The sequence below is a fragment of the Taeniopygia guttata genome, chromosome 1 (genome assembly GCF_048771995.1).
Source record: "Taeniopygia guttata chromosome 1, bTaeGut7.mat, whole genome shotgun sequence".
Taxonomy (NCBI): domain Eukaryota; kingdom Metazoa; phylum Chordata; class Aves; order Passeriformes; family Estrildidae; genus Taeniopygia; species Taeniopygia guttata.
In genome coordinates, this window is record NC_133024.1 from 101,425,719 (window position 1) to 101,449,914 (window position 24,196).

Genomic DNA, 24,196 nt, shown 5'->3' on the forward strand with positions numbered 1-24,196 from the left:
TGGGAGATTTTACATCTAATTCTATATACTTTCTGATCATTCCTACAATCCAGAGTTAATTATTGCTAAAAAGCAAAATCCCCTAGAGATGAGGTAAGATCGGTTTATGGGCATCATGAAGCACAGTGGGAGTCTTTTGTAGAAAATTTTTGTTTAAACTTTCTCTATTACCTTCTTTTGTATTGTGACCATAAGGGGGAAAATTAGCATGTTGTAATTTCTTTCCATGACAAAGCTGGGGAATTCTTTAAAAATGAGAGAGTTACTTTAAAGGTCATCTAGTCCAGCTCTGCTAGTCTAGATTTATTTCTTATTGCATAGAATATAATGGTCTGAAAATGTAATTTTATATGGTCCAGAGATGTAGATCTATACACTAATAAATCTCTCAGCTCAGAACATTTCCTAATTTCCTTTCACATCCCCATTCTGTATTTTTTTCTGTTATCTATTTCATAGAATCATTCCTGATTGTATCCTGCTTTTATTACCTGATAGAGAACCATTGCCTTTTTAGGTATTAGCATTGTTTGTACAGCAGTTAGCTACATTACCTGTAGCTGGTATAACAATCATAGTAGCACAGTTTTATATTTTATTAATGTCAAATAAGTGATTTAGTCCCTTGGTTATTCTGCTTTGATAAAGAAGAGATGAAGTTCAGCACACTGTGGCAGAGAAGCGTGTATCAGGTATTGCACAGAGGGGACTCAGCATGAGTTACCACTGCACTATGCTGGGGATTGTCAGATCCAGGGGAGCTTCAATCCAGGGCCTGGCTTCTCTACTGGCTCTACTCTGTTCTCCTTTCTGCACAAGGGAGATACCAGGACTATGGAAGCGTTTAACCAAGGACAATGGCTGGCATGAGTCATGCAATTTGGCATACTAAAAAACTTGTACTGAGTGGTGGAAATGTTATTTGAATTTAATGGAGCACATATGCCTGTTTCAGAGTGCCATTTTATCAAAATGCTTTGACAAAGAGCTCCATTGTTTCTGAACAAGGGATTTTTTCCAAGTAGTGGTTTTGACTCCACAGGAGTCTCTGCCCCATTCCTCTGCCCCCCTTACACAGTGGTGGTCCCTTGAGCCTGCTGCTAACACACAATATGGGAGATTGTATGGTTCCACCTGGGAGGAAAGTGGCTCTTTGCAGCACTGCAGCTCCTGAACTGAAGCTGTTTTATCGGGTGTTTCTGTTTTACTGGAGAGAAGTGCTTGTTGCTTAGCGCCTGATCCCTGAGTCAGCCAATCCATCTCTGCTACTGTGCTGTGGAGGAAAAAGCAACCTGGTATTTTTCATAAAGCAATAACTGCTTTTGTCCACTTCTCAAGTATATCCCTTTGCTTTCAGATTAACCCAAGTAGATAGCATTTCCAACACTACAGAATTCTGGCTTTAGAATGATGTATAAAACTTCTTTTAGCTGGTTTGTACCCATAAGTTCACCACGGCCAGCTCAGAATTAAAAAAAAAAAACCTAATGTTATCTTTCCCAACCTTCTGCAAATGTCTGCTTCATCTTATGCTTAAAGGAAATTTTACTGAATTACAGCAAGTAATGAGACTTTTATCCTGCAATGAACTGGGTTCTTTTTCTGCCTTAATTCATAGGGGCAATGGAAGTGGTTGGTATGAATTTTAATAGAATGTATAAATCCTGATGTACAGAAACTCTTTCCTTCTTTTCCCCCTGAAAACTTCCCCTCTGTTGAAATCCAGAAGGAATTTTCAGTTTCTTTCCCCGAAGCATATTATGTCCAAGTGCTAACAGAGAATAACTTTCAATAGTGTATCTTCCTTAAAGCAGAAATCTGTTTTCTCAGACCACCTACATCCTCTGCACTTTTTTCTGTCACACAATCAGAAAGAGTATGAAAGAGATCATGCTGAGGGGTACAGTCAGAAGTGTTGCTCACTCCTACAGAAGGAGGTGTGTTTGTCACCATAAGCGTGCACCAAGGTGTTGTAAGGGGGCATGGGACTCTAAGCTAATGATTTTTCCTCTGCAAAGACCGTGGGCTTGGTGGAAGACGTTGTTAATGCCCCAGGGGTGACTTGTGTTTTACAGCAGTTTGTTTTCTTCTGAGAAGGTCCAAGATTGGCTCCATGTTGTGCCACAGACCACCTCTCTAATCCAATAATAGCTCAATAATAAGTTTCTTAAATCTGCTTGGATAGTCTTACTAGTTTTGCTAGTCTTGCTAGTTTTAATGTTTAAATAAACATACAGGTAAAATCTACCTTCCCTATGAATAACACAGAAATTTTCCAAGCAAAACAAGATTTTTCCTGGAGGAAATTGCAAAGTTTGGTGTCTACTGGAGGGGCATAGCAGCAGGGCACAAGTATCCACAAGGTCTTTGGGGTGACTCGTCTCAGACACACTGTGAAAGGACAAAAGGCAATGGACAAAAATTCAAATACAGGAAATTCCATATAAACAGAAGAAAAAAGTACTTTTACTGTGAAGATGGTTTAACTGGAGCAGGTTGTCTGTGGAGTTTGTGGAGTATCCATCTTGGAGATACTAAAAACACGTCTGGCCACAGCCTTGAACAACCTTGTCTGCTTTGAGCAAGAAGGCTGGATGAAATGATCTCCAGGGCTAATTTCCTGCCTCAGTTCTTTTGTGGTTTTTCTGACTGGTCAATTCTCCTCAGTAAGAGGTTAAACTGGGAACTGTTGGGGAGTAGAAATCCAAATAAAGGGTTAAATACTGTTCTGTAACAGGTGGTAGTTTAGTTTCCATTTTCCTTCTTAAATTGGTGCACTTGAAACACACAATGATGGAGTAACTGATGCATCTTGGACTTTTGCCATTAAAGGATACATACAGTTTTTGAATCCTCCCTTTCCCTCCTAGATTTCTTACTGTCAATAGAAAGTAGTGTGGGAGGTACCAAAATTGCATGTTTTAAAGTAGATGTAGAGCAGAAGAATGATTGAAGAATAAATTATTCTAATGAGCAACACTTGTTTAGTTTAACTTTTTATTCTCATTTGCTTCAGGCAGCTGTGACACTGCTGCAGTCCTGTTATGTCAGTGAAAAAGACTTGGGGAATATGAGAACTCTCATTTAAAGTTAGTGTTGTCCAGGAGTTTTACGGCTTTGGTATTTCAGTTAAAGAGACCTGTGGCTTAATGGCTAAGAAGGAAAGTCTTTCCTGGTGGTGGAAAGCAGCACCACTGTATATTATTTTTCCAAATAGCCTGAAGATTTAAAAAATAATTTTATTTTTGCATTCATTATTCTGACAACTTTGTTCAAAATATTTGCACTAGCTTCTGCAACTCCTGAGTTGTATCCAGTGACTGTAATGTTTGCCAGAGCCCTTCCCCCCGCCAAATGATAAGAAAACATTTAGAAATGGGAGAATGAATAAGAATCCCTGGGCAGAAAAGCTGTGCTTACTATCACATTTCAGACAATCGTAGTTCTGCCCTTAGTTGGCCTATTCTTCTTGGATAAGCAGAAATAGGACCAGTTGTATGAAAATACACATATTTTATATTATCAACCCGTATAGACTATGTAATAAGGGGACCATTCTGCACAGCTCATATAGTCATTGCTCACCTCAGAGGCACATAAAAAGTTGGCAGCTTCAAGATCTCAGCCTACCTTTTTTTTTGCAGTAAAAGACTCTTAAGGCACATACATACCATATCTTTCTCCTTGTGGTCATTAACAAAACGCAAGAATGGATATTAGCTGCTGATTGCAGGAGGTTTCAAACTTTCTAATCTGACAGAGGTCTTCCCTCATCATGTCTTTCTAACACAGTCCTTGGAAACTTTATTTTCCACAAATATTCATTAAAATAATTAGAACTGTCTGCTACAGGCTCTTAATGGAGACTAAACAAGATGGTAAACAAAAAATATTTTGGAAAAATCCTGTGTTGTAAGTATCCTTAAGCATGAGACGTTAATACTGATGAAAAATGTGGCATTGTATCTAAATAGGTTTGCATTGTCCCCCTTTTAGCTTTGAAATTTTGGATCTCAACACACCAAATGATGAGAAATGTGTATGTGGTATATGAAAACAGTGAAAATAGAACATTGCCAATGTTCTGAAAGCATTGAGAACAATCTCTCAAAGTGGGAGATCAATGATACGATTGGCAAAACCAGCTTTCATTTTTTCCTAGACACTGGCTTTTCCAACTGCAGCAGAAAGTTCCAGTAATCAGATGTGTTTCAAGCTACCCTGCTGAAACTAGAGAAAGCTATTTTACAGTGACAGAGGGAAGTGCCTGCCTGTAAACAGTTCCTTAGTGTCTAAACTTGCTCCTTGAGAAAAATTGGATTTGACCCAAGCTCTAAATAAAGCTATAAGGATATGTACCATTTTTCATTCCAATCAGACTGAGCTCAGATTTGGGTAGAAGGATTGGATATTATTTTTTCCATTACCTGGTTCTCTCTTCCAGCTTTTTTAAAATGAGTGAGTGAAAAATCTCTGAAGAATAGTGGAGAAACAAAAAAACTCTTGAATGAGAATTTTAGGTGCTGTCCAATATAGTACTTGTTGCTATGATCATTCTTCAGAGAATCTTCAGTTGTGGTCTTTTTTTGGTACAAATTTTGTAACCATAAAGAAGTTTATATAACTATTAGAATATATTTATTTTTTGGGCATGGATGTAGCATTCTGTTGATCACACCTATCTAATTTATATTAGATATTAGGGAAGCTCTAAGGAGCAGCTTAACCTCAAATCTTTAGACCTCTTCCTCAGACTCTTGAAGTTTGTCAAAATAACTAATCTTCTCAAATTTATCATTTTGATAACCAGTCTACTTTTTTTCCACTTTTATTTGAGCTATCAACTGGAATATAAGTTTTCTAACTTTCATCATAACAGTTTTAGTAAACATTCTCCTATTCTGATAGCAGTTTCACTCCAATTTAATATTAGTATTGAAAGATCAGTTTATTAAGTTTCCTATTTGGCATGAAACAAATTCATTAAAACTTAAATAATTTCACACTTTCATTTAAATACATTTTTTTCCAAATAGAGAACTATGAAATTACTACAAAATAAGCTAATATCAAATAAATTTTCAGGCCTCTGGACATTAGTGACTAACTTTCAATCTTGTTTCCCTTCTGAGCAAATACAGAGCAGTCACAGGACTAACCAATAATAAATACTTTCTCCCAGAAGAGAGACCTGAACATCTCAGAATGAGACAGAAATGATTGTCTCATTTCTTGAAAATGTTGTGTTACACATGCAAAGATGCTGATGTGTGATTGTGTGCATGCAGATAGTATTGATTAGGCCACCTGTACAGGATTATTTTCTTGCTAAAGAGCAAGTACAATTACAGGCCAGTGGTGATCTCTTTGGTTAGTATGAGCCTCCACCTGCAAGTTTTTTACAATGCAGCTGCATTGCTGTGCTGTAGTCCTAAAAGGCTTGCCCTGGGGCAGGTTGCTCTTTACAGGTGTGCAGTCTGCTGGCCTTTTGGAACTCTGTCAATCATTTTGAAGACTGTTAGAGTAAATACAACCCACACAGCAAGTCTGGTAATGAACACTTGCAGGAAGAGAGGGACTGATAAGGCTCTTCCCTGCCCAATTAATCTCCATTGGCAATTGGAATTTGCAGCTAGGTAGGGCTAGAGGCATGCTAGAACATTTGTAAGAAAAACCAAACAGACAAAAACCAAACAAAAAACTTCACCCAAAAACCAAAACACCAAACCAGAAACAGAAAAAACCCTTTAATAAATGGGCTCTTAAAATACTTGTTCTTTGAGGCTGCTAATAGGAAAGGCAGGCTTTATATATATGTTAAATGTTTCTTTTATATTCTTCTCAGAGATGCACTTGTCCAAGGGTTTAATCTAGATATATTATTAAATAGAGAAAGCTCAAAGATCACATATTACAGGAGAAAATCATTATGTCTAAAAAACTCACCGAGTCTCAGTGTATTCAGGGGGGTTTTGATGTATGTTAAACATCAATTGACACCTTGCTTTTGGGTAATGGAAAGTTATTCTAGTTGTATTTTGGAGACTAGAAAGCATATAATTCAGAATATTATTAAACAGTTTAAAATTTTCTTCAGGAGTGCCAATTTCCAGGAGTGCCAACTTGTCCTAAGGTACTCATCTATTTCATCTTTTTAGTGTCCGTCCTGTTTCCATTTTACTCATTATTTTGAGTTAATAACTACTTTCTTTAATATGGAATGCTGCTTTCTATTTCATTTCATGCTTGCCCCCAGAATTAGTAGAAGAGATGGATTCTTGGAAACTGGGAAAAGATATTTATGAAAGCAGTTACTCAAAGCTCAAGGTGTATCAGAATCTATGCAGTGAACATACATTGAATCTGGCTTTGAGGGCAGGTGATTAAACAGTGTCTTACAGCAAGTTTGTATTAATACAACTAAATTTCTTGCTTTGGTGTAAATCCATAGATTTATGGTTCATGGAATTCAGAAGTAGTAGTTGCATTATTTCCATATTTGCCACATCACAGAACTAGGCTGCAAAAGGGGAAACATTATGGTGGCCAACAGTTGCTTAAAGAAGCTCTTTGGAGATGGTTTATATAGGCTAGAGATGACTCAGAACAGGATCCAGTACTGGCTTCAAAACAAGCCTTGCTCTGATCAGGAGGAAGGACATGATCTCCTGAAACTGCTGAGAAAACGGCTTTAAGCATTATCTTCCAACTGCACAGGCTGTAGATTGCGCTCAGTGAGTTCCTAAAAAAGCAACAAAAGAAGAAACATTTTTAGATTTCATCCTCACTTTTTTGGTTTTGTTGTTGTTGTTCTCTAATTACATATTTTATATTACATATACATTTTCTAAAGTAAAAAGATGGTGCTGTTTTTTGCAAAGGGTCAACTAACTTGAAGCCTGAGGTCTATGTAAAATAATCTAAAGTGTTAGTTAAAATCACTGCAGTTTAAATAGTTCCCAGGAACTTCTCTCACTTGTAGAATTTGCCCTTAATTATGATTTAATTCAATGAGCTAATTTAGAATAATAACTGAATTTAATAAAACCTTTCTATTTTGCAATATAACATAATGTATGGAAAAATGGTTAGACATGTAAATTACATGCTTTCTTCCTGTTAAAAACTGATACCCCTTCATTACCCTTTCTTCCCAAAAACTGGCTCAAAAGTAAAAAGGTGTGAACTGAGGTTTGCAGGTTCAATTTACAGACAAAACATCTAAAGAGAAGGCTTTTCATATGTTCTCACCTGCTCTCAGAATTACTTGTGAGAAAATGGAGCAGAGATTTTCTGTTTTGACACTGTGAAAATAATAGTGCAGAGAAGTCAAACAGCAGAATGAAATTGCCTGAGTTGTGAACTGAGAAGGGCTAAAGTTTTGGATTTGTATGTGTGTGTATTTTTTCATTCACTTTGAATTAAGTAAGATTTTCAGAGGGAGTTACACAATTCTGCTCAGCCACTCTGTTATTCCTGGGTCATTAAGATCTCTTCTAGTCCTTCGCAGGTTGAAATATTTTGTGTGATATAAGTGGGATGGGTGTTGCTGTCTTGGTTTGTTGAGAATTGGTGCTGATTTAATTGGTACCAGTAGCAGAAAAAAAAGGACATGAGCCAGGAAATTCAAATTAATGGGATCCTTTTTTTACCTCCCAGTGGAGGCCCACTTTGACCCACTGAGGTAGCAATGTAGTGGAGTACACCCAGATATGGTCTCCAAGGGATCAGCATATCTTATAAGTCAGAATAATTTTTAAATTGCACTTACTTATTGTCTTGCTAATAATTTTTCCCCATTGGCATGTTAGTTTTTGCTGCATGAAAATCTCTCAGCGGTGAGGCAAGAGATCCTTTGAAGCTGAGGCTGCTGCACATGAGCTGTGGGGTGTGGGAAGCAGGGAGGAGAAAATTAGAACGGAGTCATGAAGGTTAGAAAAGAACTCCATGATCCAACATTTGACCAAATATCATGTCAATTAAGCCATAGCACTGAGTGCCATGTGCAAAGCCAAAGCTGCTCTTTGAATTGAACCTAGGTTAAATTAGGGTGAGAGTTTGTCTTACTACTAGGAACAGGATTTGGAATTGCAGAGCTGTCAGTGCTTTTGCTTTGATTCATTTTTACCAAGTGGCACAAAAGTATTGATTTCTGTATCGATTCCTGGCTAGCTGAAATAGGACGTTTTAATAAGCAGACACTCTAATGTAGCCTTTTTTGTAGTTTTAACACTGATAACGTTTGTCTGCCTTTCTAGAAAACTAAAGTTCAAAACACGTCAAATCACGTCTTTAAATTTTGGCTGATTCGTTACAGATTTTTTTTTTTTTTTTAGTTCACTGGGAATTGTGCTTTTCTGAGTCATAGTTTTTAAACAGAAATGGTTATAAAATGCGTTAATACTTACTGATTTTATTAATAAGCTAAGGTCTTAAATAAAGGAGCAATTTCCATCCTGCCTCATTGTCAAGGGAGTGGGTTAGTTTGTGGGAGTGAATCAGCTGAAGGGAAATACTTCCACTTAAAAACCTGGCGAAAAAACAAAGTTCTAGTTCAGTCTTTTTATTTGGGAGACTTTTTCCCAGTTGTGATTAAGCAGAATTTACTGATGTCTTTCAGAATACTAGGCCTGGATCTGAGAAAATTGTCTGATGGTCTAATGACCATTGTATGAATACTTCCACACCTGCATTAGGCAGTGTGTTATTTTGCATATTTACATATAGATGTCAAGAATACTTAATTTAGTGCCTACATTAGAAATACATGGGCTGTGTAGCTTCATTATTGTAGTAAACAAAGAGAGATATTCCTTCTTTATTAACAGAACAAGAGGAGAGTGACCATTTTGCATAGAAACTACAGTTGGTTTGGCAACCTAACTGGTAATCTGTTTGGAGGTGTTTGACAGTGTGTTTTTGCTTTACAACCTTACGAACAGGTGAACTAAAATCACCTTTTTTCTTAGGCCTTAACATAATATTTCTTTTATTATAGGTATGTGGTTGAATATAAACATTGTATTTTAACTTCTTCCATTTTTATTTGCTTGTAGACATTTCAGCAGTCTTCTCTACAGCAGAAAAGTAAAAAGAAGAACAAAGGTAAAAAGTAAATTTGTTTTCATATATGGGTAGGAAGGGAATTACCAAGATTAATTTTATGGTATTGCAGTATGGGAGGAACTCTAACTTATTAGCTCAAATAGAATGCTCAGTTCAGTTGATCATGTTGAGAATGTATTAGTCCATTTCTGATGTCTCATACTTTCCTAATCTTCCTCTGCCTTCATGTATCTGCTTTTATCTTTTTCTTTGAATACTTAGACTCTAGCCTCTTTGGGGCCAGGGTTGGTTTTTCCAGCTGTGTTCAGGTAATGCCTCACTGCAGCCCTTGCTCATTACCTACACACTCAGGTAATTTATATCATAGTAAATTTTCCTCCTTTGATTTTAAAGTACAAAGGCCTTAGGAACTGTTTAGTTTCAAAGAGAGCTGCAAAGAGAGGTTTGTGAACACCTGTGAAGTACTTAAATAGTTGTGTTTGGTAACCAAGTGGGAAGTACATAAATTTATATGTTGTGCACTTTATTCTAATGGGAAATGTGTTGAAAATTACAAATAAGCATTTTTCTTATTTTTAAATATCTTGCCTTTCTTTTCTCTATAGCGTCTTCTGTCTTCTCTTTCTTCTCTTTCTGTGTTGCTTTTTTTTCTTTTCTTTTTTTTTTTTTGTCTTATCCATAGGATATGAGCTCTGAGATGCTGAACATGGTTTGGTTTGATTTGCTTTGGCCTTTAAATTATGGTGGTGTGCATAAGCTTTGTGGTTGAAATAGAATGCTTGTAATAATTTTTCATGGCAATTTGAGGTTGAAATTTTTAATTAATTTTCTTAAACAGATATATAGTGCTTTCTGACTATACAGGTGACTATATAGGTGTTTTGTTGATTTAGTGGACAAATCAAATGCTTTCACATCACCTTGTTGTCACTTTCAGCTCCTATTCCTGGTAAAAGCAAAAGACGGATCTCATGTAAAGATCTTGGTCGAGGGGACTGTGAAGGTTGGCTTTGGAAAAAGAAAGATGCCAAGAGTTATTTCTCCCAAAAATGGAAGAAGTACTGGTTTGTCTTGAAGGACACATCTCTATATTGGTATATCAATGAAGAGGTAAACATCTGTACTCATGGTCTCAAGAAATACTTTCTGTAGTGCTGTAGTCAGGATTTAGTGTGAAAACAATGCTTTCAGTGTTTATGTATGTTAATAACTTTATTAATCCAAATAATCATGCTGAAATTAATATTAACTGTCTGAAAACTTACCATGAAGGTTTTGAATTACCTGTTCCTTTCAATTCACCTTTTACTACATGGAGAAATAACTGTTTTCTGTGTCCTCATGACATCAGTTCAGAATAAATTTATCCTCAAACCCTTGAAAGTGAAAAGGTAATTACTTAATCCTGTCATTCAAGCTTAGTCATGGAAGTGTAAACTTTAATGTTGTGCTGCCTGGTGTTTCTTGTTTGTCTCTGCTAGGCAATTAAGGAAGATAGTTCTGTTTTCTCAGTTCTGTTCTTCTGTTGTTTCTTCTTTGTAGCTTTTGATATGATTTCAGTGCTCATAAATGCTGAACTTAAAACACAGGAGCATCCCAGCTGAATTGTGTACAGCTTTGATTATGCAACATTTTCTGGATTGGTACACATTTATTATATCAACTTTAGCTGCAAAGCTTTTTGCCAGTGTTATGATTCCTTGATTTTTAATCCTATTGAACTCATTAGTAAATTTGCTGAGGTAAAACCATTGTTAACATCTGTATGCACTGTCCTGGACTTGTTCTTTTAATCACAGCAAGCATTTGTACATAACTTTTTCAAAGTAATCCCCAACTTTTCTTCCCCTGAGTAAACAGAAAGCAAGTTGTTCCATGGCCAGAGCTCTTGAAGGCTGTTTTCTCAGACTCATTCCAATTGTGCCTTGATCCCAGCTTCAGATCAGGAACTCTGGCTCACTCCTCTCCATTCTCCCTCCCTTGGCTACTGCGAGGTTTTCGTCAGGGCAGTAATTGATGCCTACAAGAGCAGTGGTCAGTCCCAGGTCCAGGAGCAGCTCTGAGCTGTGCCATGCTTCCCGTGTGGAGGGCAGTGCTCTCAACACCTCCGTCTCCCACCTTATCCCAGCCTTCCCTGAGTTTTCTGAGTTTTGGTTATTTTTGAGACCTCAGCTCCCTCAGCACAGTGTCTGTCATCACCAGTAGAGTCAAAGGCTGGTAGGGGGTGCCTCAGTGGCAGGTGGACAGACAAGCAAATACTGCTCTTGCCAAAAATCTGTTTCTCTAGGCAGCCATTCAAAAAAGAAAGAGCGAGATTATTCTAAGCAGTGTCTTTTTGATTTTAAAATACCTGCTAATGCAGAACCAGTTACAACCCTGTACCTTCCACATAATAACTCCATCTCTAGTTTTACATGCTGATTTTTTCCTTTCACTGGTTTTTAGGAAGGCATATATTCATATGGACTGCATATGTAGTGTAAATAACCATTTAAACTCTTAGGAAAAGATGTATATTCGTGGAATTCCTTCACATATGTTTGTGTGTTTTCCAGCTTCATTTCTATGATCTTGTATTAATTTTGCATGCAAAGTTATGAGCAGTTAAATACTGACTCTTGTGTTATTGATATAATAGTAGCTTAATATAAATAATGCTTTCAAACTGTGAAAAGTCAAGGGAAATTGCATAGCTGATAAAATAAAATCTGTAAAATCTTCAGAGGAGAGGGGAGGAAGGTCAGATATATTCTGAATGTTGTAGAGAGATGAAAGTAGCTAAAGAGATATCATGCCTCTTAGCTGTGATGCATATAAATGATGAACAACACCCATTGAAATTGCTTTTTTTCTGTTTCTTCCACTAGGCTGCATTTCTACACTAATTAGTCCATTTTCTCCAAAAATCAACTAATTAAAATAACTAATTGACTGAATACATTTGGTCATTTTATATATTTTCAAATGTTGGTTCAGCTGTGAAATTGTTTCAGAAACCTGGGTATTTAAAATTGTACTTTTCACCAAGGACTTGTCTTGCTACTTCAGCAGAAGTCCCAGTGACTTCTGTGGGAGGTTTGCCAGAGCAGAGCAGACAGTAGTATTCCTTTTGTAAGAAGCAGGCAAGTGAAAATATTTGTAAGTTTTCAGCATGCTGGGTTTTTTTCCTTACACTTTAGCTACAGTAATATCTGGAACTATCTTTGCAGGATGAAAAAGCAGAAGGATTCATCAGTCTACCTGAATTTAAAATTGACAGAGCCAGTGAATGCCGCAAGAAATAGTAAGCATACTCAAAATAATGCAATGATACAATAAATTAAGTGCAAACAAAAGACAAGGTTTTCCCTTAAAACAGGGATATAATGGGCTTTGTTGCAATTGCCATGAGGTTGTATCACAGAATAAGCTCATATAAAAAGAGCAAATTATTTTTTTCTATTTGGAGTGCCATCTTGCCTGAAGAAGGCTATTTTTTCACTTCATTGTGAACCACAGTGCTTGACTAGACCAAAATTAATTATGAGCAAGAAGGCTGCTTGGCTGCTTCTGTCCCTTTATTTTCCTAGTTTTACTTTCCATTTTTTTCCTTCTGTTAGGGGTTGCTGTTATTTTTGTTCGTTTGTTGAGGGTTGGAGTGTCTTTGTGTGCTTTATACTCAATGAACAGCTTTAAGCATAATACAGAGACCATTCAAATATGAAAGTCCCCAAGTTCATGGTCAGGCATTCATATTTAATGTAACTCCAAATTAGTTAGCATAATCTAAAAGTTTGCTGAGACATTATTTCAGTCCTGAGGCAGAATAAAAAGAAAAAGAGGATGACAGTGATTTGTTGTATTTTTGTTATATGACCTAAAGGTCTCAAAGGATGTTTCTTCTCACCTGTTTATGCTGCTATCCAGATTTGTGCCATTGCACAAATCCATTTATTATTTACATAAATTCAGGCATGTGTAGCAATGTGACAGGTGCATGCTGCTACAGAGATATTTTCAGAGTCATTATGGTTCAAAATTTTTTGCTTTGCCTTCTAATGATTTGCACAGTTTTTTAAAAAAGGCTGGAATTGCTGAAATTCATGCAAAACATAATTTTCAAATGTAAAATTGTATGATTTGTACTACCTACAGTTCTACAGAAGGCACCAACCTTGTATAAGTTGATCTATATCTCTCTTTAGAATGAGCTCTACGCTTCAAGGTGGTCTTAAAGGGTAGAAGATAAAAATTGATTAAAAAAAAAAAACAGGATACATTGACTTGAACCTATTGTCCTTTGTCCTTGGGCCACATGGCTAAAGTGCTTCATTGTTTCTTTTTTGTTGGCACAGCAGCATAAAGTCAACTCATTTTTCAGAATTGCACCCTGCTTAAATTGTTTTGGTTTGGTTTTACTTGATTTAATGTCTATTGAATAGCAGCAGATAAAATGTGGTTATTAAGATTCTTTGCTTGGGTGGAAGATAAAAGGAAAAAACCTTCTAAGAATCCAGATGACAGATGCTGTAACAGTTTTAAGAAGTCCAGTTTTAGGTTTCAGTGAGTTGATGATGTCTTTTTAAACTGAGCAGATGTTGCTGTACATCTGCTTTGACTTGCATAACACTGTTTGCTGTCATGTCAGAGGAATCTGTTTAGTCTCAATGTTATGTTACCTTCTCTAGCAGTAACTTTCCTGTTATCAATTTCATTTGCCTGATTTCCAAAACATAGATGTGTGTACATCTGTGTGCACACAGAAATCTACATTAAAAATTGCAAGCATGATAAGCATGAAGAATGTCATTGCCATTTTTCTGAGGCACAATTGATTAGAGTGAGAATTACATTATTACATTACATATGTGTGTGTGTATATATACATATATATATATAAAATCCATTATGTCTCAGAAAAATGGTGATGATGCTCATCATGTATCATGTTTGCAGTTTTCCGTATTTTTTGGGGGGGACTGTTACATTTTTTGTTGTTAAGAGACACTTTCAGGTTATTCTCAAAATGATTATTCTCTACTGTAAATTATTCATTATTTCAAATGCATTTGCTGGGGCTTCAGGTACTTCACCATAAATCTTTATCCAACATAGTTAAAAGATTCTTTCTAGTAATTTATTTCATATTATGTATGAAATGCAGTAATTCTCTCAACCCAGTCATGTTGATTACTTTGGTGGAAAGGAAAGATGAGATGTAATTGCCCATTGCTTAGGATGACCTCATGAACATACTGTTGATTTATGACAGCTTTTCAGAAGTCAATCAGCACATCACAATTTCCTGCTCGAAATGCAGTCATTAGAGCTAAAGGTAATGTCAAAGTCAATGGGATATGAGAAATCACTAGGGCTGAGAATTTTACTGTTGTATTGAATTAATTGTTTAGTGTAGTTTTCTGTTCAGAAAAAAATGACAGCTATATGTACATCAGCAAAATTACCCAATACATAAAATTATATCCTTAACTGATGAACTTTATCCACATACAGTACATTGCAGGTGATGGTTGAACAATTATTTATGCACATATGAATCAAGGATTATTTAGAAGGGTAGTTGAAGAGCACTTCAGTTGGTGAAACCTGGCACAATCCTAAAAGTTGTATCTTCATACACTGTTTGGGAGCATGCAGAAATATGAATTCATCTCATTCCTTGATGACCACGTGATCTTACTTTTGTTCAGAAAAAAAAAAAAGAGTTGTGCCATTACATTTTTTAATTGTGTTTTTCCTCTACAGTGCATTCAAAGCCTGCCATCCTAAGATCAAAAGTTTTTATTTTGCTGCTGAACATCTAGATGATATGAACAGGTAAGGATATCTAGCAAAGTTCAAGGACCCATTCCATAAATGTGACACTTCTTGAAGCTACTAATAACACGGGTATAATAAATTACTTCTTAATCTAAAAACATAAGTTTAATTGCTGAGAAAATACGTGCAGAGAAACATTGTTCCTGACTGGCTTCATTATGTTAATTATTTAATTCAAAAGAGTTACCTCTTTTTTGATACAAAGGTTGGAAATTGTTAGAAACATGATTCCATGTTTCTAAAAAGAAATAAATACCGTGTGTGAAGCAACATCCAAACACAATTTCAGAATTCCAGATTTCTGGTTTTGGCTGTGTGGCACCTGCAAAGGTGAGGTATCTCCAACTGCTTCCTTACATACTCCCAAACACGTGAGGCTTCCTCTGGGAGTCCTTCTGTTTCTTGTCCTGAAGGGAGTAAGAAGTTGGAGAAAGATTTAAAGCAGTCACTGGTTTTCTTATGCCAGTCTTGAAAAAGGGGTGGAGGTTCCAAGTAATGAATTTTGCAGATTCTCTCTGCTTCCATGAACTTGGAAGTCAAATTTTGGTTGTGTTGAATTTGATGGGGAAAATGTCAGCATTAAAAAAAAAAAAAAAAAAACCAAGTACTAAAGTCTTAGTTCTTTGAGTATTAAATTTTACTGTATCTCTTCTTGGCCACTTGTGAAATTTTTCAGAAAAATGATTGAGACTTCAGCACAAAATAAACACAACTCCTCTTAATTCATTTGAATGGTAAATTAGAACATGACTCCATGTTTATTCCGATATTAGGGGGGTTATTTCATTTATTTCACAATGTAAACTGACATTAATTCAGTTCAAAATATTATGCCATTTTCATCAAATGACAGAGGACACAAACAAAAATCTGTTATTGCAACCTGAGAATTGTTCTGTCTTGGATAATGTCTGTTGATATCCTTGCTGACCAGAGCTTTTTTTCGAAAGAGAGGAAAAAGGAAATAAAACTGAATCAATAAAACTTAACATGGTTTAATTTCTCCTGTGAGTACTAGATTCAACTACCTGGCAGAGCACCTTCAGGATACTGCCAGTTCATTGCTGATAATATTTGGGTGGAAAGGCATGCTGATACGATACTGTGCCTGCTTTCCTTTAGAAATAGCTGTCTGTTAACATTTTTTCAGAAGTTTATGCATGACTGAGGCTCATTTCAAAAGTCTCTTCACACTTAGAAAACTTTAAACCTTTTTATTTGTTTGTGAAGTTTTAGGCTTGCCTTTCCTTGATAATTCTGTCAAGCCAGTCACTCAAAATGCAGTTTGTTCCACAACAAACACAATAATGTCTTGGTCAATATTCAACGTATCCTGAACAACAGCAGTACCTGAATCATTTCTGTCATCAGGTCCTCAGTATGACGAGGCACCTTCTTTTTAAGGATAGAAATTTATATATTTTTTCAGTAAACAGAAAGCAGCAGCAAATGTGTAGCAATATTGTAAAAATATATTGCGCAGTATAAAACCCAGAAATAAAAATATTTTTATCTTCCCACCACATATAGTCTTTGTATCATATTTTGAAATTAGCGCTTATTAATTCCTTTAGAATGAGCTTGACAGAGTTTGGATCTGAGTTACACACATGTGAATTCAAACTCTGTCAGGGTCTGTGGAATTACTTGAAATTCTTATATTTGAGTTGCCATCAGAGTCTCACCAAATAATTTTATTTTTTCTCTTTGTTTAATGTTTTAGAAAAATTAGTTTGCTTTCTCAAATATTAAGTTAACTCAATAGATGGGAAAAAAGTGACTGAAAAATAGTCTTTCAAGTGCAGGGATAGTAAAATGCTTCCTGTATAAAAGTATTCTGAGGCCTAGATGAAGTAAAACACGGAATGAAATTATGAAGTTAAATTAATTATCTTTTGATGATTTTATGGGTTTTTTTGTCAAGTTTCTGACATAAATTCTAGTTATCAGTTTTGTTTATATTTGAAGCAGAAGAAACAGCAGTAGAAAACTGTTAATACATAGAATGTCTGAAAGTTCAAAATAGTTCAATTCCTTCATCCCTTGTATAAAATGATTCAGTTGTTTATATTTTTAAAATGTTTGCCAGCTATGAAGTTTTTGTTTGTGTGTATCTACTCACATAAAATGGGTATTTTAATCTCAGCTAATTCTGTCACTATTCAAATTTTCTTACTACTTTTATGACTGTGCCACACACACACCATGGTGCTGGTAAGGAGTCTGGGGAGGTGTAATGAAAAATGGTTTTTTTACCTATTAGCATGCTTTTTCGATGTGAGGAGAAGGACAGAACATCCTTTATAGATGCAAAGTACTTTTTTTCTAGTATAAATGTGTGGTCATGGAAACATGTTGCTTGGAAATTCATTATTATTTGCTTCACTCTGGTTAAACTGCATTCAGGTATTCATAGACACTCTAAGGTATCCAAATTCCCATACATCAAGTTCATCCTATAGCCTTGAGTTTCATGATTAAGGATAATTTGACACCCTGCTTTGACTAAAAGTATTGCATCTCCTGAAGGTGAGATAAGGTAGAGAAATGTTTCCTACTAGTCTGTGAGAGTACTGTACATCCTTCCTTGCAGAAATTACTGGTATTCAGAAAGTCGGGGGTTTTAATCCTGTTCTATGTGTCATAAAACTGTTTTAATTAAATACTGACAAGAAATGAATGTGCTGTTCTCAAAAATTTAAAAAAAAAAAAGGAAGCCTAAATGACTACTGCAGTTACCAGTGACATTGTATTTATTGTTATACCTAGAAAACAGATTTTAGAATTGTCACAAAAAAATTGTGCATGAAGCTGCATTAGCTCTAAAGAAGCAGTATTTTCTTGGCCTCTTGCCCTCCAAATGTTACAGTGCCTACCAGGACACACAAACTGAAGGGAAGAAATATAGAAATCTTCCCATGTGCTAGGGCTTTGTATCTATTAATATGCATATTAAGAAATATTTGTGTAGCTGTATGATTGGAACTTTTGTCCCCAGTGCATTGTAACCCAGGCATGTATTACTCCTCTTCCATTCTGCAGGAATTCTGTACGTTTCCTCTTTGATACAAGTCCAGTGTGTTGGATTTCTCCTACAATTCTAACTTGAGCAAACCAGAACTCTGGCCGTGCTTTATTAAAATGATACTAATTCCCAACCCTATTGAAGAAGCTTTAGCAGCCACATATCATAAAATATGCAGAAGTCAATACCATTCCTTTAGTTTCCAGACTGGCAAACTACTCAGAAGCTGTGGTTGTTCACAGTGTACAACCACATCAGTGGTTACAGCCACCTTCTGCTTCACCCCACGGGCACTGCAGGTCATAGTCCAAACCTCAGCACAGATCATGACCTGCAGAAATTCATTAAAGGTGAAGTAAGCCTGCTCTCTCTCTAGAGAGTGAGAGAATGCTACACATTTCCTGGGGTCTCATTAGATTTTACTTTTCAGGAAATAATGCTTTTCTGGAAACCATCATCTGTCATCTCTGTAAGCAGCATCAATTGGCTGTCAGTTGAGTGTTCATTAATTTAATTGGTTACCTCAATAATAAGCAAACTTACCAGGAAATGCTATCTCATGTTAATGACAGAATTAAGGACAGGAGAGCCCTTATAACTCAATTTTCTAATGCTTTGTGGTCAGCAGCCCTACCCAGTGGGGATCATAGGTGGCTGTTCCCTTCTGGCAGTGCAGGTGAGGGTGGTAAACCGGGAGTTGAACTGGGAATGTGAAACCCTGAATAGGTGAGAGGCAAGCAAAGCACCATCCCCAGTTTCTGCCGTGCCACTTGACAGAGCAGATGCTTGTCATCTTGTGCTGCTTTACCCTTTGGGCACAGACAAGTCTGTGGCCTTTGTAGGTCCCTCTGCAGCACGGGGCTGGAGCGTTTTGGGTGAGATCCCTGCCTCTGTGCCTCTGATTTGAGCTGGCAGAGCTGGCTCAGCTGGCAGCTGAACTTTATTCCCCAAAGCAGGTCTTCACATATCAAGAATGTGAGCCTAAAATATGGCTTTGTAGTGGATCATCTTTTGGCTTTGAAGGTTGGACATCATTGTCTGAGATAAGGTTTGCTGGATTTCTGTTCCTGTGTGCTGCTTATTTTTACAGCTGTGTGGCACTTCCTAACCACTACAAGTCAAATTCTAGTGTCCTCTTCAGCTTCCCTATTCTTCTGTCAGAAATCTTGATTGTGTGGTAACATGAAGTATTCTACAATCACTTAAGGAGCAAATCCCTAATTTTATTCCCAATGTATAATGATTAACATTAGCATGGTTTACAGATCAAAGATGTGGTCACTGTTTGTGCAAAGACAGTGACAGTGAGTGGAAAATGTCCCTGCCCGTGCCAGCAGGATTTGTAACTACAAGATTGTTGAGATCCTTCCAGCCTAAAGCATTCTGTAGTTTTCTGACTCCATGATGACAGGAGTTAATTTCTGGGAAAGCAGCTGTATTTTATGATTTGATGCTTGCCCTGCACTGCAATAGTTGAAGACAGGCATGCAGGAGACATTACAAAGGTATGTCCTCTGCCAGACAAACATCCTGTTTCTGTGCATGTATGCAAACAAAACCCATCAGGCACAGGTTTCTGAAATGGGGGTTTCCCATTCTTGAAGAAAACTCAAACCTGACTGGAGCTGTCTTTCTGTATACCCTAGCAGTTAAATTGCAAGCCAGTAGGTTGGCAAACCAGGCCTGTCAAATTCTGACTATGGGATGACTGGAGCAAGTAATTCCAGGTTTACCATGGAATGGACAACACGGGAGATTCCCATGGTGGTTTAAAGCCTCGTTGATGAAGGACCTGATTCAGTGTAAGCATTTGGCTGATGAATACACTGAGAGCCCCATGGAGGAAGAGCACAGGTTGAAGCTGCCCTGCTACAGACAGTTCAGTGTATGCTTGGCAATGACAGCCCTACTAGAAGAGAGCAGCAATAGCTCATTTGCTTTTTGGTTTGGGTTTTTGGTTTTGTTTTGTTGTGTATTTGGGTGCTGGGGTTTTTTATATGGTTTTGTTTGGGTTTTTTTTTTTAATTTGTGCAGTTTATGAAAGCACTTTTTTCAAAGCTAAATTGAAATTAAAGCCTTAGATGTGAATTGCACTGAAGCAACTGTCTTTTTCCCTGCATTTCCCTGACACAAACACAAAAGTGAATTCTGATATGCCTCCTTCTCTTTGTACAAACCACTGTAGGTAAGCTCTAAAATATAATGGCATAATTAAACCTCAATGTCTGTTTGGGAGTGAACCTGTTCTTTTTACTGCTGTTTTCTGCTCTGTTCCTCTGCTAAGCTGCCAATTCAGGCCTTAAAATATTGCTTAAATCTCTGAAAAGTGGTATTTATTCTTAAGAAATCAGAACAGCAGGAGTATTTGTGTGATGGCATATCTGTGAGCAGCAGACTTAACAGCTCTTTGATTATCTCTAAATCCTTTATTTTACAGATGTTTGACATCATACATGGTTTTCCATTTGAAATAAAATCCTTGCTGTGAAAACAGTTTGTTCAACAGCAAAATCATAGATCTTTGGAGACTCCCTGAATAAGAGTATCAAAGAGAACAGCTGTCTGATATGAAAAATAACATTGTCCTTAATCTCCTTCAGAGGCTTCTAGCTTTGTTTTTGCTAGAAATGCACACAAAATTAAGAGGCTGGATCAGTATCACTGCTTTTTTTAATATTATTTCAGATGGCTCAACAGAATTAACATGCTTGCTGCTGGCTATGCAGAAAGAGAGAGGATCAAACAAGAGCAAGGTAATGTGTTGTTATTTTGGTTTCTTCTGTCAGCTCTTATCACAGGTTCATCTATTCTCTTTCCCCTGCTGTGTATCAGGCCTCATTCTTGTCATCTGAAAACAAATCACATATGGGTATTGCTGTTATTGCTTTAGAGAATTCCTTCTCTGTCAAGAGTTCTGACTAATTCCTTCAGACTCTGATCTGCAGACACTTCTGAGATTATTTCTGAGAAGGTTGCAAAAGATAGCTAAAAAAGCAGATATACTGCCAGTAAGCTCCACTATATAGTATAAAGGAATCTGTGTCCCTTATCAGAAGAAAGTTAAGAATCTGGAGGCTAAAAAAAAAAAAAAAATTAAACATTGCATTTGTGTTTGAATTCACAGAGGGTAGGAGTGCATGGAATTGTTCTTGGGAACAACACCACTTTTCTAAAGCCTGTTGAGATAATTGGATTTACTCTAAGGACTTTAATTTTAAAGCTACTTAAATTTCATGAGTCCTACTGGTTTTACTGTATTGTAGTGTGTGCTACAGCCCTGTTAGCATTTCATGTGGAGTTGTAGGCTTACATTTTATGTGTTTATTTTTTATGCCTGATATTTAATGAGTTAAAAGAGCAGCATATATAAAATAATGTGTCGATTTTCTTTGAACTGTTGCAGCAGAAATTCTGTTTGCACACAGAAAAAAAAAGGGTCAGTCCATTTGTGTTATGGAGGTTGTTTCTTAGAATTGCCAGTGACATGGATGCACAGAAGGGTTCCTATCCAAGTATCTGCTTTGACAAGCAGATAGCTTTTGAATTCATGCTCTTTTTAACATATGTACCCAGCAGCAGGCACCAGAAAATTGCTGTGGTCATGATGATCCAGAGCTTATCCAGATGCCTTTTTGCTCAGTTAAAACCTCAGTTTTTAATTCTGTGACTCTGAAACCTTCATCAGAAAGATTTTGGGGTTTGGGCCAAAAAACTCATGTAATTTCAGGCCTTCTGCATTTACACATCCTGGGGTGCCCAGCAGCACCGTGCTCACTGTTCTTCAGTCATGTTCTCAGTGCCTCATCAGACGTGGAAATAAGTTTGGAAATCCATATTTCCTAAGCAGCACTACAGTAACCTGTTTGAAAGAACCTGTGTACCATCTGTTGTCACTGCTTGAAGAGGCTGTGAACAAACTGAATCTCAGAGTCTTCAAGGAAATCCTCTGTTTTGGCATTCAAAGCCAAATTACAATTTTTATTGACAGCAGGTTGGCACTAGAATTACAATGCCATGTGGGGCAGTAAGTGAAAAGGTGTATGTTATGCTAATGCTGTCCAAGTGCACAATTACGCACATGATTCACCTTTCAAAATCCAGATGGACGTGGAGAAATATTTTTACTACTACGAAATCACTGAGTAATAAAATAGCAGATGATCCAGATAGACATGAGATGATGTGCATTCAGGCCTCATGTAGCTTATTATTAAAATGTCTCCCTATTGAAGATAATCAGTGAAACCCCACTGACTATGCAAATTATATCCCAGGCACTGACAGAGTTCGTTATTACCACTCTAACACCATTCACTCATGTTGATTTGTTGTAGGCAGGTAGGTAGAACTGTGCCCTCTTTGTGTTGCTTAGTTGTGTTTCATGTGGGAGGCAGATCCTCCCCTCTCTGCTCTACACTGTTTTAATGCCTCTGGTGATTTTCCTTGGCTCCCAGCACAAGGGCTGTTACACAGCTCAATAGTATCCCTAATTAGCAGAGGCATCAAGTTAGCAAAGTAAAACCTCTCTATCACTTGAAGCATTTTTGCAATTATAGAAACTGTGAAGCTGGAATTTTCCATATTCAGTGACTGTACCAATTGTCATCTCCATATTTGATTTGACAAAAGCTCTTTTATTTCTCTGTGGTTCAGCCCTTTGCAGCAAAGCTTTTTAATACCTCTGAAACAATCCAACAGGAGTTGTCAAATCTGTCTCAATTAAGAGTTGAATGGTTCTGAATCTAAAGTTCATAAATATATTTCAAGAGCTTCAGAGATGCACGAATCATCGAATTGTGGGTGTACTGCTGAATAAAATGTTACATTCTGTACAGAACAGTTTTACAAAAATACCTTCAACTTTTCATCTGAAATACAATGCATGTTAGCAATACATCAAGGGACGTCCTTGGATGGAGGAGTTATATACTTTCCAGTCACATAAATCAGAGGGGAAAGATCCCTAGTTTATATAAATAGAGTATATTTATTCAGGAAATGGCAGGTCAGTGTTGGTTTGTGTATAATATATTCAGTCTGTTAGTCATTGAGAAAACTTTCAAGATATGCCTGATGCATAGAGCTTGTCTATCACTGAATTGGGCAAATCTACAGAGAGAAGTACAGCAGCTGTTTCATAGCATCATGCATGTTTTAGATGGACTATAATGAGTCAGTTGCCAAAAGCAGAGCATTTATAAAAATTGGTGGGAGACCATTTTCATATATTTTATCTGAAAATTGACCCCTGTTACTGCAGAAATTTTCAAGACAAGCTATAGGCTGCCAACAGAATTCTCTGTCTGAGATAAGGTGTGCAAAAGCATCACCCTACAGCGTTCTCTTGTATGTGGATTTGACAGCAAGAACACCTTCGTATTTTTAACCAAAATTGGAACCTGCACTAAGACTGCTAAATTTTGCTTTTGGAATAAACAGTTGAGCTCCAAGTCTGCAGAAATGTCACTGAACAATGCAGTTCTGACAGGTCTCTCACTACACAGCACACCATTAAGCTTTGCTGCAATAGGAGCAAACATGCCTATATTCCAAAATTTTCAACTGTTTTAAGTTGCTGGAAACAAGTTTTTGTAAAACTAGGATTTATTTAGAAAAATAATTTTCACTGATTTAGTCTTTCATTCACCAGAAAATAATTATTTACAGATGTCTAGAGACATAACTGTTAAGATTCTTTTATTTTGTAGTCATGAAAACTTTATTTATGCAACTTATTTATTATACTGTTTAAAGAGAATGTCTCAGCTATAAGCTTGCAGGAAGCAAATGAGAAGGCTTCGAGTAAAAACAGAATTGCTATTGTGTGGAAAAATTGAATAGATAAGTAAGGCTGTCCCCACCAATACTAAAATCTAAAAAAATACAAAACTATAGAGATTCCTGTTTCAAGATTCTGTCATTTAAAGGTAAGTTTATGTTTTAAGTCTTGAATAAGATTAAATATGGTGGATCGTTGATTGTAGCATACAGTAGTTCTAAGAAAAAATCATTAAAGACAAAATTACATGTTGTGCCAGCTCGGATTTTTAGTTTAGATCATTTGTGAAGCAGCAATCAATCATTTTCTCCTTATCTATCAAAGGGATGGGATAGTAGTAAATTATGCACTTTGTTGAACTCTTGAGGTGAAGTGAAAATTGCCTGTGAATAATCTGTAGGCAGTCTGAGCTGTAGTGTCCTGTTGTACAATGATTTACCCAAGTACTGGAAGGTAATACAGTCAGAAACAAAGTGACAACAGAAATGTTTGTGTAAGTCTTACAA

The 24,196-nt window shown here is 36.7% G+C and overlaps 1 protein-coding gene across 9 annotated transcripts in view; it reads left to right on the top strand.

Moving 5' to 3' along the window:
• CNKSR2 (connector enhancer of kinase suppressor of Ras 2) overlaps positions 1–24,196 on the top strand; it is a 204,120-nt gene that overhangs the window by 136,911 nt on the left and 43,013 nt on the right. For all 9 annotated transcript variants that reach the window (XM_030282021.4, XM_072934511.1, XM_072934519.1 and 6 more), the window contains 5 exons: positions 9,057–9,105; positions 10,004–10,176; positions 12,276–12,349; positions 14,812–14,883; positions 20,597–20,664. In XM_030282021.4, the coding sequence (XP_030137881.4) occupies positions 9,057–9,105; positions 10,004–10,176; positions 12,276–12,349; positions 14,812–14,883; positions 20,597–20,664 (436 nt within the window). The remainder of the gene's footprint in view (positions 1–9,056; positions 9,106–10,003; positions 10,177–12,275; positions 12,350–14,811; positions 14,884–20,596; positions 20,665–24,196) is intronic.